The 18429-nt window shown below is 30.9% G+C and overlaps 1 protein-coding gene across 1 annotated transcript; it reads left to right on the forward strand.

The window, feature by feature from the left end:
* The first annotated feature begins 5777 nt into the window (after positions 1-5777).
* On the forward strand, positions 5778-6636 carry LOC25490208 (60S ribosome subunit biogenesis protein NIP7 homolog). The gene has a single exon (XM_013606687.3). The coding sequence runs from the start codon at positions 5861-5863 to the stop codon at positions 6422-6424; it is 564 nt and encodes a 187-aa protein (XP_013462141.1). The 5' UTR covers positions 5778-5860; the 3' UTR covers positions 6425-6636.
* The last annotated feature ends 11793 nt before the right edge of the window (positions 6637-18429 follow it).

Genomic DNA, 18429 nt, shown 5'->3' on the forward strand with positions numbered 1-18429 from the left:
TTCGATCAAAGTGACATATTTGCGAAATCTTGGTATTTAAAAATGGAGGGTATCAACATAGTGAAGAGATTATGTGTAACAAGTAATGGTGATTCAATTGTTTAGCCAACAAAAGCACTTGATCTATTGCATGGAGTTCAACAATGGCTTGCCCAAAGATAATCGGGGAAGCAAGGGGATAAATGTATAAGTCGTATTATGGGGTTCGATCATAAGGTGGTATTATGGGATTGCTACATTGGTGATGCTAGAAGAATTGCGATTACGCCAAGCCCACTAAATGCCTGTTGCAAAAATACTGAATTTTTTCAAATAACTCAACATAATCACCGTTACCAATGTAGTCAGAAATACTGGTGATGTTAGACAAACCCCACTTAAGCCAGCTAATTGAATCCAAATTGAAAAAGAACCCAGCATAATCACCATTACCCATAATTACTTCTTTTTTTTTTCTTTCAATTCTACCATCTAATTTATACTAGTTTCATCATTGTTAAATCAATATATACTCACATACATTTAGGGTAATAGTGATTAGAATAGTATATGGTAAAATAAAAACAATTTAGTGAAATTATCACTTTCTCAAAATCATTTAAGAAAAACTCGAATGATCAATTTATATGACCCAATTTAAAGTAGCAAAACTTTGTATGGACTAACCCATCGAAATTGGTACCGATGGAAACTATATTTAAAACTTTGAGAGGAACACACTTCAAGATCCTAAGTCAGCACCAACATACCAACTCAGTCACACTTTTCTTAATTCGTGTGAAATTATCAAACGGGTCACTCATTTTCAAACAAACTGAATATATGATAGAGCAATCTATATATGAAATACAATTAATTATTGATGTCGAATCAAAGATTTAATCACGGTATCGTCTTCAACTATTACTCGCCTGCTTCAAGCGATTAACGTTAAGGAATAAATTATATGTCTCCATTGTAGGTTCATCAGGAGAAACTACATATATGATCACTATTATTTGGACACTTTCGAATATATATATATATATATATATATATATATATATATATATATATATATATATATATATATATATCATTTGTTAAATTTACACCATTTGAATTTGCATGTTATTTTAAAAATACATATTATTTAGTGGAAATGTATCATTAAAAAAAAAAAAATCTCTTATGTCTCTGCTCATTTATTTTGTACACAAAGACCAAGAAAATATTTTTTTTATAGTGTTTAATGTTGTTTCTCATTTTTTGTAGATTGTTCTTTTTTTTTTTTTTAATGAGATTGAACTATTTTAAATATTAAAATAGTTTTTTTTTAAATTATGAAAACTTGAAAATAAAATCATGCAATCATCAACTTTTGGACTCACAAAAGGAAAAAATTCAAAAGTCTAGCAGAGCTTTAATCGTGTTTCAAGAGTACTTAATTCAAAACAATAACAATAATAGATTGCTCTATGAGCAAACATAAACACAAAAAATGCAAAAAGTACTTTCTCCATGAGCAAACATAAACAAGTTCCAAAAGCTAAACAAAAGGGAAACCAACAGCAAATGAACACCTCAAGGAGCATCTCCCACAACACCCGCAACACCCTCCCCTCCTGGTAGCCTCTCATGCAAAAAGGCATAGAGCTGCGCGAAAGTAGCATGGAGCCTCCCATCTAAGCTGGCAAAGAGGCCTCTCACCGCATCTTCAGTGAGTGCTTGCTGCTGCAGATTCAAAACTTGGTTCTGCAGCTCCGCAATCTTCGCAACATGAGCACGGACCTTAGCAATCCTAACACAAAGATAAGGTGTTGCACTGCCACGCCTGTGCATGACCTTAATTTGCATCATGCACTGCTCCACGTACTTGTCAGCCATGTCATGCTCGTACATAATGTCATTCTTGATGACATCCATATGATATCCATGCTCAGCCACTCCTTCGTAAAGTATGACCTTTCTAACATACTTAAATTTGTCCACGAGAACGAGATCTTCGGACACATAATAATCAGGCAAGGCAAAGGAAATGCAACAATGTCCACGAATCCATCAACCACAAACTGTTGGAGCAATCCACCAGCAATGGTAAGGACCTCCGTCGGAGATATAGCGGTAAAATAGTGAGGATCCATGAGATCAGAAAAGTGTGGGTTAAGGAACTTTTTTTTTTCTGTTCTTTCATTGGTCAAGAGAAAAGATCTGCACTGCGCCTTCAAAACAAAAAAAATAAAAAATAGTTTAAATTAAAGGTAAAAATAGAAGAAAAAGTTCAGCACAAAAGGGTGCATCTACTTTTATATATTATTGGTGTAGATCTTTTTAAGACATTCATCCAACAAAATCACCTTCTAATTTCAATTTTTTAGATCAAGTTTTAAAACATGCCTACAAACATGATTTAATTAAAGACATATTTATACACACCTTATCCTTTAATTGAATATCAATATGTTTAATTTCTTCTTACAAACTATTGAGTACTAACACATTTGTCTAAAAGTTTTAACTAAACATGTAAAAATATCAAAATTTCTAGGTCGAACCTCATGATATGAGTTTGAACCCTGACACGTATGATGATGTTGATGTTTGATTTACTCTTCATGTGTTGTTGTATAATGCTTTGGTCGAGTTGATACTCTGTTCACAATCATAATGTATAGTTGTGTTGATGTTCATTATTTTATTATTGGCGTTTATTTACATCTTTCTATTGTTTCAATTTATGGATGATTCACAATTTCAATCACAATGTATGTGTCTCTGGTTTTGTTCTTTTTAGATTGTTTCATTTTATCATTGATGATTCATAGTCGCAGTGCATGTGTATGTGACGTTGTTTCGTTCTTTCGGATTCACTTTGTGTTTGTGTTGTATTGCTTTGTGTTGTTGCAGAGTGAAGTTCTTGGTTGCTTAATGGTGATTATTGTTGTGCATGTTGATTTGGAAGTTCTCCCAGTTACTCTTTTGAGATTTGATTTCTAGATTTTTTCAAAGAGATTGATCAAAAAGTTGTTGTTCAAGTTGCTTATGCGTTTCTAGCTTAGTAAAACTAGAAACTACTTCTATTTCTGTTTTATTTACCACAAATGCTACGCATACACATTATTTCACTTAGTACTCTAGAATTTGCGGTGAATAATCCTTTAATTTGTTTTTGTTGTTTTATTTTCATGTTTTTTCTAAGTGTGTCATGTGTGTGTTTGTGTGAGATATTACATGGGCCCACACATTTCAAACATACTGAATTTTTGCAAAAAGTTAAGTGTAAGTGCCTCACTTTTTTAACATGGCACCATGATTTGATATGTGTAAAACAAAATACATATTAAGTGTATATAAATTAAATTCATATTAATACACACCTTATCGGTCTATATGTTTAATTTATTCATACAAATTATTAAGCACTAACATATCTGTCTACAAGTTTTAGGTAAACATGTAAAAATATTGAAATCTCTAGGTCGGACCTCATGATATGAGTTTGAACCTTGATACGTTCACTTATGTACGATGATATTGATGTTTGATTTACTCTCCGTGTGTTGTTGTATAATGCTTCAATTGAGTTGATGCTCTATCCACAATCGTAATGTATGGTTATGTTGATGTTCATTGTTCTATTATTGGTGTTTATTTACACGTTTTTATTGTTTTAATTTAGGGATGATTACAATTTCAATAGTAATGGATGTGTATGTGGTTTTGTTTGTAGATTGTTTCATTTTATTATTGATGATTCATAATCGCAATGTATGTGTTTGTTACGTTGTTTTGTTCTTTCAGATTCACTTTGTGCTTGTGTTGTATTGCTTTGTGTTGTTGCATAGTGAAGTTATTGGTTGCTTGCTGGTGATTACTGTTGTGCATGTTCATTTGGAAGCTCTCTCAATTACTCTTTTGAGATTTTATTTATGGATTTTTTCAAATAGATTCATCAAAAAGTTGTTGTTCAAGTTGATTATGCGTTTTTAGCTTAATAAAACTAAAAACTACTTTTATTTCTGTTTTATTTACCACGAATGCTACGCATACACATTATTCCACTTAATAGGATTTCACATAACAACACTAGAATTATGCAGTACTTTAGAATTTGTTGTGAATAATCCTTTAATTTGTATTTGTTGTTTTATTTTCACGTTTTTTCTAAGTGTGTCACGTGTGTGTTTGTGTGAGATATTCATTGGCCCGCACATTTCAAACAAACTGAATTTTTGCAAAAAGGCAAGTGTGAGTGCCTCACTTTTTTAATATGGTACCATGATTTGATATGTGTAAAAAAAAATTACACATTAAGTGTATATAAATTAAATTCATATTAATACACATCTTATCCTTTAATTGAATTTCAACATGTTTAATTTCTTCATACAAACTTTTAAGCACTAGCACATTTGTCTACAAGTTTGAACTAAACATGTAAAAATATCAAAATCCAGGGACGGCCCTAGGGCATAGGCCGCAAGTGCGACGACCTAGAGCCCTTGCCGGTAGGGGGCCCAAATTTTTTTAAGGTAGGGGTGTTTATAGAAATATTTGGATTTTAGGGGGTATATATAGTAAAATTCTCTGAAAAGGCCCAATCTTTGACATGTTATAGAAATGGGCTGAAATCTATTAATTGTTTTTTGCCCTATTAGTGAGATTCACTATATATATCCTATGCAGCACAAAAATTTCTATATACACCCTCCTATAATTTTTTTTGGATGTTCTTAATAATATGCTTGAAAATTTATTATCGAAGAAATTAGTGATATTTTATTGGGCCCTTTGTTCTTAATAATGTGTTTCACTAATATTAAAAATATCGACGATATTTATTATCCAAGAAATTGATATAATTTTCATTACAAAGCAAATTCTATTTTATTTGATAATGGGGTGCTAAAATTTCAGTCTACTTCGCATGTGCTATTTTTCTCTACTTGTACGATATTTCATTTTGTTTTGGTGTATATAGAGTATTTAATTTATTTTCAGATGTTATCTAAAAAACATTTATTTGGTAGTGAAAAGCGAAATAAAAAAACAAAATGAAGAGTTAAAAAAACACAACAATGACCTAAAAAAAAATATAATGTATTATGTAAGGGCCCTATTTTTATATTATGCCTAAGGCCCGTAATACGCTAGGAACGGCCCTGTCGAAATCTCTAAGTCGAACCTCATGATATGAGTTTAAACCTCGACACGTTCACTTATGGGTTTACAACAATTTTGTCATTTTTTCTATAAAAAAGGTTCTATTACTTTTTTTCTTTTTTGTCAAAAAAACAAAACACATTTGTCTTTGTTTCATTTTTAGTTTTCTTTATGTAGCAAATGAGGATGTATTCTAAACCTTAGCCCTTTTTTGACATAATAGGCTAGACCTATTGATTTGGATACCAGTAGGCCAATATAAAAAATCACGGTTCAATAAAATAATAAAAAAGTGTACATTTTTACATGTGGTACAACATATGCAAGAAATTTATCATAAGATTAACGTAAAAAAAAAAATTATCATAATAAATATTTTCTAATTCAATACAAAAATATGATAAGCATATAAATTAGTTAGGGTAAAGGATATTTTTTTTTATATAATTTTATTTCTCTTCATATTTTAATTTTATTTCATTTTAATTATGTTTTGAAACATTTTTATGTAAATTGTTTTCGTCACTACATTATTTCTTCTTCTTTACTAATGTCACGGGCTTTGAAAAATCGAACCCAGTCCAAATTTCCAACCCAAAAGCCCAAAATATATGACCCGTTGAAAAAACACGAAAGCGAAAAACCCCAATTGCATAAACCCTAAAAAAGAGACGGTAGCAGCTGAAGAAGAAGCAGCAAAGCAAAACGAAACGAAAAAATGAGACCTTTGGACGAGACAGAAACGAGCGTGGTTTTCGAAAAGCTCTTCAAATTCGTAGGAAACAACCTCAAAAACCTCGTTGAAAATCCCTCACACGAAGGTCCCGATTCAAATCCTGGTCGCTACTGTTTCCGTCTCAACAAGAACAAAATCTATTACTGCAGCGAATCCCTCGTCAAGCGTGCCACCAACATCGCTAGACCTAACCTCGTTTCACTCGGAACGTGTATCGGAAAATACACACACGGTGGAAATTTTCATCTCACCGTTCAGGCGCTGAATTTACTTGCTGCGAATGCCAAGCATAAGGTATGGCTTAAACCACAATCTGAGATGTCGTTTTTGTATGGGAATCATGTGTTGAAGAGTGCGTTGGGTCGGATTACGGAGAATATTGTTTCTGGTGATGGGGTTGTTGTTTTTTCTATGTCTGATGTGCCTTTGGGTTTTGGGGTGGCTGCTAAGTCTACACAGGATTGTAGGAAGTTGGATCCTAATGGTATTGTTGTGCTTCATCAGGGTGATATTGGAGAGTATTTGAGGATTGAGGATGAGCTTTGAAAAGTTTTAAATTTTGGGTTTTTTTTATTTTTTATTTTATGAAATTTGAGTCGTGGGTTATCGTCGTAATGGTTTATCTTTCTCTCTATGTAACTGGGTCTTTTATTTTTAACGTGGATCACTGTAAAAGTTATTCTCCCTTATTTTTGAATGTTATGAAATTTTGTTTGAAGTATTATTATAGTGATATGGTTACATTTTCACCCTGTCAATTACGTTCTGTTTGGATTTAATTATTTGAGTTTGTGTAAGCAACTTGTGACACTATACGGAAATGTTGATATGCTGTTTTCAACTTAGTCCCGTAAGATCTCCATGATAGTTTATGATAAGTAAAGTAGTTTGCTTATTTGAAAACTGTTTGACTTTATTTCATCTTTTGTTATAGAAATTGCTTATGCATAAGTACTTGTATGATAAACACTTGATTAAGCTGTTTATCCAAACAGTGTTTTTATATACTTAGTACCTACTCTTTTTGCTTGGGCTTCTGCCCCTGCAATTCACCAAAAAAAAAATCTACTCTTTTGCTTCCTTAGTCCCTTGAGATTGGTTTGATGATTAAGTTCCTCTTTTTTGTCGGGATCTCATTTTATGACTAAGAATTGGTGTAATGTTTATGAGTTGGGTAATAACTAGCTCTTGCATCCGCCATGGTTTACGCATTTAGTTTAGTTGAACTCTTGTAATAGCATAAACGCACCTTCTAATTAGAAGTACACTTTAGATGTAGCGGTATAATTAGAAGTACACTTTACAGTTTAGATGTTGCTATGTTAACCTCAGATTCATTTAGGTGTTAGCCACAAGTCTTCTGTTTAAGCAAAAAAGTGATGTTTTATTCTCATTTCTGGTATGATTTACTGTAGTATTTACTACTTATGTTTCTCCTGCATTAGTTAGAATATATGAAGACTTAGATTTTACATGTTAACTTAATCTATTGTTTGTGTTTTTTTTCTGTCACGATTGAAGTTTGGGGCATATCAAATGTTGACTTGGCGATCTTAGTTTTTGGTTATGGTATAATCCAGATTGTGTGTGGTGTCAGACTAAATCAATGAACTTCTTGTGCTAATTACATGTTATCTGAACATTGTTAACTCAAACTATTGTTGTCTTCTTTTTCTGTCATGATTAAAGTTGGGGGCATAATCAAAATGGTGACTTGATGAGCTTAGTTTTTACATATATGTTATAATCAAAAGGGTGGCATATCCCGACTAAATCATTAAACTCCTTGATGCTTACTACATGTGATTTGTACATTGTTAACTTAAACTATTGCTGTATTTACTTTTCTGTCATGATTACCACAGAGGGCTCTCTTTTGCCACAAAGTTTTAACAATTGAGATACTTAAATGCAGTTTTGTATTTGTTGATTTGCGAAGTCAACCTTAGATTCATTTAGGTGTTAGCCACATGTCTTCTGTTTAAGCAAGAAAATGATGTTTTATTCTCTATTTCTGGTATGATTTACTGTAGTATTCACTATTGATGTTTTTCCTGCCTTAGTCAGAAAGAATATATGCATTTCTCACTGCTTAGATTTTACATGTTAAATTGAACTATTGACGTGTTCTTTTTCTGTCATTAAATTGAACTATTGACATGTTCTTTTTCTGTCATGAATGAAGCTTGGGGAATAATTGAATGGTGGCTTGTCAGCTTAGTTTTTGGTTATGGTATAATCGAAATGGTCGGACTAAATGAATGATCATTACTCTGTGACTGTTGTAAGCATCCAATATGATGATGGGTGGGTAATATCAGGTTAGTTTAATCACTCTTAAGCTACATAGCATTGACCACTAAACCATCCTCATTGGTGCTGGAAGAAAAAAAGCTGATTGGTGCGCTCAGTGATATATAGTGAGATGAACTGTTACAGAATTATCTTTTACCTAAAAGATGACATCCTCCCCAAGACTTATAGCAAAGGTGTTAATTCAAACACAAATCTCAAAACCTAGAAGTTTGGTCTTGATTGGGGATGTGATGCACCCGGACAACGTAGAGGTCCGATTCTGTATTTATCGAAATTACCACACAATAAAATAGGTGTCCTTGTAACCTTGTGGGAGCATGTAGCTCAGTTAATAGAGAATCAGGGGTTGAATCCAAAGTATCTCTTCAGTAGTATTAGGCATAGTTCAATCAACTTTTTGATGGACATGGCCTTCAAAGCCAGCTTTTGAATCCCCAAATTCTGAAAAGTATTACATGGTTCAAACTGAGTTTTGGTTCTTGTTAGACCAACTCCTCAACAACATTGATATTGAACCAAAACTCATTTTGAGCCATGTTATACTAATACCCCAAATCCAAGTTAAGGATATCCTATGAATGAATCTATACCCGAGATGTGTCAATATGGGTCTTGATTCATGAGTCGATCCTACCTAGTTTGACTCCGTGATGGGTTGAGTTTGAGAACGCTGACCAATTTTCTCTAGTTATTTTGACCCTGCTCAGTTAGGTACTGTTTACTTTGTAAAAATGTGAACAAGGAGCAATAAGACTTGTTAAATTTAGCCACTTGATGGATAGAAAATAAAACGATAGCTAATGATGATGCATTTAAGGAAATAATAAAAATAACTCTTTTGGCATTTTTGTGTATGGAAATGCAAGGCAATTGTTCACCTCATGCGTCTCTTTTCTCCTTGTTCATATATATATATATTTTTTTTTGTTACAACGTTGTTAATAATTAAAACTAACACAAATTTTAAAAAATAAAAATAAAAATGACCTTGTTATTATTTATATAAGTTATTCATCTCAGTAAATTGTGAAAAACTGAAATGGATCGTGAATAAAATGATTTAATTTTGTGTCGCGAGAAAAATATTGAATTGGATAGCAAGGCAAGAAAACAGAACATAATCACAACCTATTATTTTATTGTGGTTTTAATTTTTAAACCTTTAATATGGGACCAATTTAAAAAGAAAATAAACAGGAACACAAACATCGTATAGTTATTCTAGATTCTTTATTTGGAAGTACCTGGCTAATATCCACTTGCTCAGTCAAGCATACAGCAAATTAAAGAAGAGAAATAATATGATTTGGGTCCTGACTCAAGAGTCGACACTGTTCCACAACTTAGCTCACTTAAATTGTGCAGTAAGTTGGTTTTGAAACGGGTTGGCTCACTTAAAAAAATTCTAACATTTTTTTTCTTCATAAAATGTAATCTATTTTAACTTCTTTTTTATATTTAAGTGGTCCAACTATGAAAAGAAAAGTCACTTAAAAATTAAACAAGGAGTGGTTGGGAAACTTTTTGATCAACCTATGGTGGATTTATTCACTTAGTTTGATGTCAATTGTCATTTTTTTTTTTAATCAATATGTATGTTGAGAAGGGATCAATTAATATTGTGTAACACTTGTGTGATATTACACCGTCGATAACGTTTTATTATTTACATATTTTACAAAACTTATTTTTATTTTGGTGGTGGACGAGGTTTGAACCTCGAACTTTGCATATATTATGCATTGTCCCTATTAACTAAGCTAAGCTCACGATGACACATATTTTACAAAACTAACAGTTGAATTGAGAGTTCAAATGATATAGATCATTTTTATAATTTAGTATGGAAATTTAAAATCATTTGATGTACATTGAAATGTGTCAAAATTAAAGTTTTATTCAAAGCTTAAGATTTTAAGATGTCATCTTGAAGCACCTAATTTGATTCCTCATCGTTTACGTTTTTTAAATTTCACACAAATATGCAAATTTTCCAATCCACAAAATCACTAATTACTGAATACTTTAATTGTGGTATTTAAAAAAGTAAAACCTTCTAGTTTATACATTTTCATTTTTTTGGTACAATATGTATATTCTTACTGTTAAAACATTTCATTGTTTTACTATTCTACTTTTTTATGGGTTGTTAATTAGTGCCTCTGGAACACTAATTAACAAAACAAAACTGTATAGAAAAGAGTATTTTTGACACCTTTTAAAGTTTGTCCGCAGAAGTTTCAAAATATGTTTACTATATATATATATTTTTTTTAACTTGTGTGATAGAAGTATTTGTTAGCATTTTTTTATATCACATGAAAAACTTGTATAATTCATAGATGCTTTTCGACACATAAGTGTCATGCTAGAATTTCGGTTTAAATAATATTTGCTGTTTAAAAAAGAAATATATTGTGCTTTTTTAGTTGAGCAATGATATTTGTACATCCATTTCATGACAACTTTAGTGACAACTTTGTTTCTCTCTCTTCTTATTGGTCAAAAACAATGGAGAGAGAAAAAGGAAGAGAGAGGATAAGACCATCATGTGAGTATATGAGAGAGAAAGTTGAACAAAAGTTGTCACAAATTGATTGTACAAATATCATTTCTCTTTTTAGTTTGTTTTAAGCGCCCTACCCAAAAGAAGTCCATGTGTCACGTAGTGTATATGTACATATGTAGTGTGGCCAATGGGGATTCAATGCATTTCTCTTCTCTACATTAATTTCACGAGCCAAAATTTCATTTCATGGGTTTCATGTATAAGTTTCCGTTATTCCGTGAGTGGTTAGTTGTAAGACGCAACTCAACGTAATGTCCTCCAATGACCAATCCATCAACTTTCTCATTTTGTTCTTTCCGACTTCCTCGTTCTGCTTCTTTTTGTGAATGTCAATTTGGATAATTTCACATTCCTAGTGACTGAATATCAGCTTTTACTTTTAGTCTTTTGGAGTTCTCCTTTTCATGACTCCAATAATTGATTACTCCTTTTCTCCACTGCTCAATTGGATTTAGTTGAGTTTCTTCTCTTTTTGCTTTTTCATCAATTTAACTTATTCATCGTAAACGAGGTTTCTTAAGACGAAAGGTATGACACCCTTGTGGAGAACCAAAAAAAAAAAACAAGAAAGGGTAAGAATATCTCCTACACATGCATTTAAAAATCAACGAAATGATCGATAAACATGATATATCAATTTAAAAACAAACTTACACTGACCAAAAAAAAAAAAAAAAAAACTATTAATAACAAGACATTAATTGTCCCTTCAAAAAAAACAAGACATTAGTTGCATTTTTTTTAGGGAAGGCATTAACTGAATTTAACAACAATCATTCAATTTACATAATTTATGCGTCTTTTCTGTTAACAATTTATTTGTAAATTATGATATTCCTTTTCTTTTTTTTGGTGTTCGGGTTTGAACCCCGAACCTTGTATATATTATGCATTTTTTCTTACCAATTGAGCTAAGTTCACAAGGACATGAACAAATAAATCACAATTAAAAAAATAAATTAAAAATCTAAAATTGATGTAAATAATTTGATATTTGATCTGCTCGGTAGGGATCAGATAGAGGCAACGGTTGTGTGCGGTGTTTCGGCACATTGGCAGTGTAGTCTCTACGACAGAGTGGAAGGTGCATGCGAACACGTTAGCACTCAAATGTCCAAGTCAGTATAAAAAATGAGGTTGAATATGCCTAAGTGTGTGTGAGAATAAATTTCCTTATATAATAAAAGTAGTGCTAACAGTTTCCGCGAAATGCGGCGCCTCATTAGGTAAGCATTGGAGTCCACGTGTACGGTGCAGGAGAGACGAGGTCATGTTCCAGGGCGGTGATCCATACCAGAACTAGCATGCTCCCTTAGGTCGTTGTGCCCTCTTCCGCGGAGTTTAATCCATGTGGCTTCATGGATTAGGCGTTCTAGTCGGTCCATAACAATATTATATAAAGAGAAATTAAAAACCAATTTTATTTATTTTTTAAATATTTTGAATAATGACGAGCTTACATGAACAAATAATTTAACCGATTTGAAATTTATTAAAAACCAAATTTACCATAAACTAATTTTTTTTTTGAAAACTCGGTATCCAATCCAAGAATCGACTAATCCGAGGGGACCAATCCCACCAGTCACTTGCGGGGGCCCCGTTTAAAGTCAGAGCAAGCTCTGTGTAGACTTAGCCCATCAAAATTGGCACCAGAGGGAATCGAACCTGAGACCTCTGGAGGAGCAAACTCCAAGATCCCTAGCCAACCACTAGGCCAACCCCAAATGGGTCAATACTTCTAATATGGAACTCTTGACACACCCGTCTCACGCCTAATACTACACATTTGGAGCTAACCCGGGTGACCGATAGTAGAAACCTTATAAAATGTGGATCAATGAATCTTAGATAGACTATAACCCAAGTGACCGATAGTAGAAACCTTATAGCATGTGGATCAATGAATCTTAGATAGACTACAATATCATATTAAAAATTGTGGTTGAGATCTAACTCAACTCCAAAAAACTGGCTTCTGAGTTGGGGTATGCCCGCTTGTTCAGACCATCTCACTTTCGATGTGGAAATCATATAAGAGTTATCATCGCTTTTCTTTTTGAATAAAATTAATGAATAAAAACTTCCTCTTTGTAAATGTAATTATCATAAATTGATAATTAAACATTTGGTCGTTAATAAAGAAAATATATAAGCAAACCAAAATAGAAAGAAAATATATGAATAATTTTTACACTTAGACACCACAAAAAAAACATAATGATTTGGCAAAATAAAAAAACTAATACATTGCGAATACATTTTTTTATTTTATTTTTGAGAAATACATAGCGAATACATGACAAATATTAGTAACTGATTTTGTAAAAAATAATAATTAGTAATTGGATACATAATTGTAAATGTAATAGCTCAGTTGTTATGGATAATGCATAAAATATGTAAGGTCCGGGGTTCGAACCCTGACCACCACAAAAAAAATAAAAATTAATCATCATAAAAAAATTGAATAACAGAATATATGAATAAAAACTTTCTCTTTATAAATGCAATTACCATAAATTGGTGATTAAACATTTGGGCGTTAATAGAAAGAAAATATATAAGCAGTCCCCATGAACTTAGACAAAAAAAGAAAGAAAATAAATGAGCAAAGCAAAAAAGAAAGCAAATATATGAATAATTTATTTTTGAAGGCATATATACGAGTAATTTAATATTCTTTCTAAAAGTGTTTGCGAATATTTCGCGCGGACCAGACCTACTGCATATTCTGTCTATAAATACAAACTTGTCAAACCATTTTCGTTGCCTGAGAAAGCCACCAACAAACACCATGAAAAGGTTTAGCAATAACCGTCGTAACCTTGAATACATTTTCCACTTGTTCAACCTTTTTGCCACTCTCTTGCTTTTTTGGCACTTCTCTTTTTTCACCATCGCTCTCAAATCCTTTACTCATCTCTACGCTATTTCCAAATCCCTCTTTAGTAACTCTTTCTTTGTTTTTCTCCTTCTCCATGTTATCATTCTCTCTATATATAAACTCTCCAACCAAAACGATGACGTTTCCACCGCTGTCTACAACCAATGTCTTAAAATAACCTCTTCATCGGAGTTAGTTACTGCCGACACCGATTACCAATGTTTTAAAATTACCCCAGAGGATCCCGTAGAGTCTTTGCCGGAGAAACAAAAACAAGATCCGGTAGTGTCTTCGTTTGTTACCGATCGCGTGGAGTCTTGGCTGGAGGCACAACAAATTTTTTGCAATTCGGAAGTTGGAGATTCGTCTCTGATTTCTGAGGAAACTGTCGTAGAGGAACATGAACCTGTCATGGCGGTTACTGAGACCACGACAACAACGTGTTGCACGACCGTGACAACTACTGGAGATAATAAGGTTTCGGAGGAAAAGTGTTACCGGAGAGTTCAATCGGAGTGTTATGAACGGAGTCTGGTGGCGAATAACCCGAGAGAGTTGAGGAGATTCGACACATGTTTGAAGAAGAAGGAACCGCAGAGGAGTTTGTGTTATGTTGAAGAATTGAGTAAAGAGGAGTTCAAGCGCACGGTAGATGATTTCATTGCTAAACATAAGAGGATGATGCAATCGGAGGAACGAGCACGGTCTCAGAAAACAGAGTATTTGGCCTTGACTCCATATTAGGAATTTAATTTTAATAAAATAAATTAATTTTAGAGATTAGGTAATTTGATGTGGATTCATGGTCTATTTTATTTTACTCTTTCAATACGTAATTCTAATATTTGATCCCATTCAATGAATATATATATATATATATATATATATATATATATATATATATATTCCACTCCTGTTACTTTGGTTTGATAATGTGTTTGGGAGTTTCTACGGTATACCCTTAAATTAAGGTGTACCGGTACACCTATTTCATAATTCAATAAGTTAACAATCATTTTTATGTAATAAAGAGATGTTTATCGACTTTTATATTTTAAAAAATATCATTTCATAAGAAAAAACATCATTTCATCATTTATAAGAATCATACTAATTTTTTAAACATTTTATCCAAAAAAAAAATAATCAATATTCAATAATATGAGTATTAAAAATTAAAAAAAATTTGAGGACACTTTTGAAAAATAAAATATAATTATTATAATTGTAACTAATAGAAAATATATTTTTTTAAGAAAAAAATATTCATTAAACTATTTATTTAATATATGGGTGTAGCGGTACACTCAATTTTTTTGAGTGTACCGTAGAAATTGCCAATGTGTTTTTCTTTCATGTTATGTTTTTTCATAAATCCAAGCCTTCATATGATTTTTTTATTTAATATAATGTATATTGTGGTTTTGTTATTTAGTAGGAGGTCTAGTTATTGGTGTGATTAAACCTTCCTACAATTTCGTTATTTAGTAGTAAATTTATTCGTGTGCTTTAGGTTAACATAAGTTTTGGTCTATTTAGTAATAAGCGTTATGTAAAGTAAGCTTTTAAATAGGATCTTAGGTTTCATGACACCTTAAAAAAAAATCAGATCAAACTTTAAAAATAAGCCTATGACGAGCAATAGGTCAGACTCAGATCTATAATTTTTTTTAAGCAGGTCAGACTTAAGCTTTTAAAACTCGGCCTAACCCATTTCCATCCGTAAACAATAGCTATAGGAAAATATACTCATTAACGATAGCAATATTTTTCTTAAAAAAAAAAAAAAGCAATATTTCCTTAAAAAAAGCAATTAGCAATAATATTATGGAGAAGAAACTCCTTTTTTTTTTTTAACGATTGATGCGCAGCAGAATTATTGGAATATTCTGAGTGATTTTTTATTTTTTTTTAAATATACTCTGAGTGATTTTCGATTGCCCAATTAATAGGAAAGATTTCGGTTTATTGATGGAAACAAGTGACGAATTTGTTTTGGTATGTTTATTGCCTTTTTCTAGAACCAATTATTTTTTTGACTGCACCATGGAAGCTCCCTTAACATATATCACATTCCTTAAAAAAAAAAAAAAAATCACATAAATCATAACATAGGGATATGCAATTTTCTGAGTTTTTAACCCACTTTGTTTGGTGGCATAGTGAGTGGTGATGTCTATTTGGGACTTAAAGTGTGTCTCAAAGATCCATATATGATTTTATCGTGTATCAATCTGGATGTGGTAGTTTAACTTCTTAACAAAAACAATTTCGAGAGAATACAATCAATTTTGCTAATTTTTTACTCGGTATTTTCTCACTCGGTAAACAAACTAAATTACAAGAAATAAATAAATGAACAAACTAACAAAAACAATTCTTCTTCCTTCAAAAAAAAAAATAAATAAATAAATTCTCAGGTACCGTTTGACCCGGTTTTTTTTCCAGCTTTTCTACGTTTTTAAGGAGAAGCTAGGCCAAACACAATATCAATAAAGTACCTTCGAAAAAAAGTACTTTTTTTAGAATGCATAAAATTGAATGGAATGAGCTTTAACCAAAAGTTGTTGAATGCTACTTCAAAAAACTATTTCTCCCCAATTTATTTCACAAGCACCTCTCTTCAACTCCCGCGGGCAACTTTTTGTTTTATTTTTTCAATATGCTTTTTTTTTTCCATTTTATTTTATTTTATTTTTTTGGGTTAAATATATTTTTGGTCCCTATAAATATACCAACTTTTCGTTTTAGTCCCTCTAAAATTTTCCTTCAACTTTTAGTCCCTATAAAATTTTCAATCTTTACTTTTGGTCCCTCGTTTAAAGTAAACTCATATGTAGAATTCATATTTTTAAATAAAAATTTTCAGAAAAATGTATAATATTATAAGGATCTCTCCCAAAAAAATTTAGAATTTTTTACCAAAACATGAAATAAATATGAATTTTTATATTTTTGGCTGTAAAATATTCATATTTAATTCATGTTTTGTTAAAAAATTCTAATTTTTTTTGGGAGTGATTTTTACAATATTTCATAAATTTCTGCACAATTTCATTAAAAAATTCAATAATTTACTTTAAAATAGGGACCAAAAGTAGTGATTGAGAATTTTATAAGGACTAAAAGTTGAAGGAAAACTTTAGAGGGACTAAAACGAAAAATTGGTATATTTATAGGGACCAAAAACATATTTAACACTATTTTTTTTTAACCGGTCCATTTAATTTTTTAATGAGGTTCCATTTAAGTTTATTATCTATTTTTTTAAGGAATTTTATTATATTTTTATCAATTATATATTAATTTCAATATATTTTGATAATCACAACCTCGCAAATATTTGTATTCACGCTGTCAATAAATGACACGGAATATTTTTATTCTCTTTCTTCAATCACGAAAATACACACACACACGTTAGCGTTTAGAGTAATATTTTATGTTCCTCTTTCTGTTTTTTTTTTTGTTATGCTAATGCGTATAATTTTTGTTAGTGTTGTGTAATGCGTATAATTATTTTTATAAAATTTTGATTTTAATTAAAAGTACAAGTGTAGTTGCCTAAAAAAATTATACTTATATATTTTACACATTTGTATTGTAACAAACTATGCATATCTTTTTCTTATTAAAAAAACAAAACATATCTTTTTCAATGACACCAACAATGTAACAAATATAATATTATATAATATAAATTCTTATTTTTTTGACCAATACTAAAAATATGGTATTCTTATAACAAAATTTGTTATAACAAAATTTGTTATAGAGTATAATTGGAAAAGATATTGTACAAATTTGTAGTCATGTTACATAAAATAAACGTCATTGAGTAAATATAGTATTAGTAAAAATATATCTTTTATATTTTAAACATTTTTTCCCTTCAAAAAATATTTTAGACATTTTTTTTATTTATTATGTTAATTCATAATGAATTTAAAGTTTTTTTATTTATAGACAATGCATAAATAAATATATGCAAGGTCCCGGGTTCGAACCCCAGACACCACGAAAAAATTATAAATTCAAAGTTTTGTACAATATTTTGCCAAACAGCTTTTAACTCAAAAATAACTTTAGAACTAAAAAAAAAATAAAGAAATCAAACAGTTTTAGTCTTTTTCTTAAAGAGCTTTATTTTAACTTTGTTTTAAAGTAGCTTTTAGACCGAAAAAAAGCCTGACCAAACTAGTTATGAGAGAATAACATCAATTTTGCTAATTGTTTTATGAGGTATTTTCTCACTCTGTAACAAACTAAATTATAAGAAATATATAAATGGACAAAACTTGTGTATTTTTCATAAGGTTCTTAACTAAACATATATATATTTTTAAAACACATATATTCTTTTTAAAAAAAATTATGAATAATTTAGTGACATAGCACCTACAAAGATGAACCTAAGTTTTTTTCCTAAATAATTTGTTAACATTGGTAAGCCAAAATAAAAAAAAATTGGCAGGCTATCATGTACATCATTTGGTCATTATTATAAATAAAAATCAACATTTTAGATTATTTATTGAATGATGTTTGTAGTCTAAAATAATAACATCATTGATTGAATGAATGTAAAATATAGATTTTTGTTCATAACAGTTGCCGGAGAGTGTAGTTTTGAAGAAAAGTATGTATACAAAATAAAATGTCTTATTGTTAATCTTATTTTGACGTTGGTCCTCAATTTTAAAAATCGATTTTTGGATTTAACCCTACTTTTAATTTATTTTTTTTGGATTTTGGGTCCTTCTCATTTTTGTGTCATTT

This window comes from Medicago truncatula, chromosome 3 (genome assembly GCF_003473485.1).
Source record: "Medicago truncatula cultivar Jemalong A17 chromosome 3, MtrunA17r5.0-ANR, whole genome shotgun sequence".
In the NCBI taxonomy this organism is placed as follows: domain Eukaryota; kingdom Viridiplantae; phylum Streptophyta; class Magnoliopsida; order Fabales; family Fabaceae; genus Medicago; species Medicago truncatula.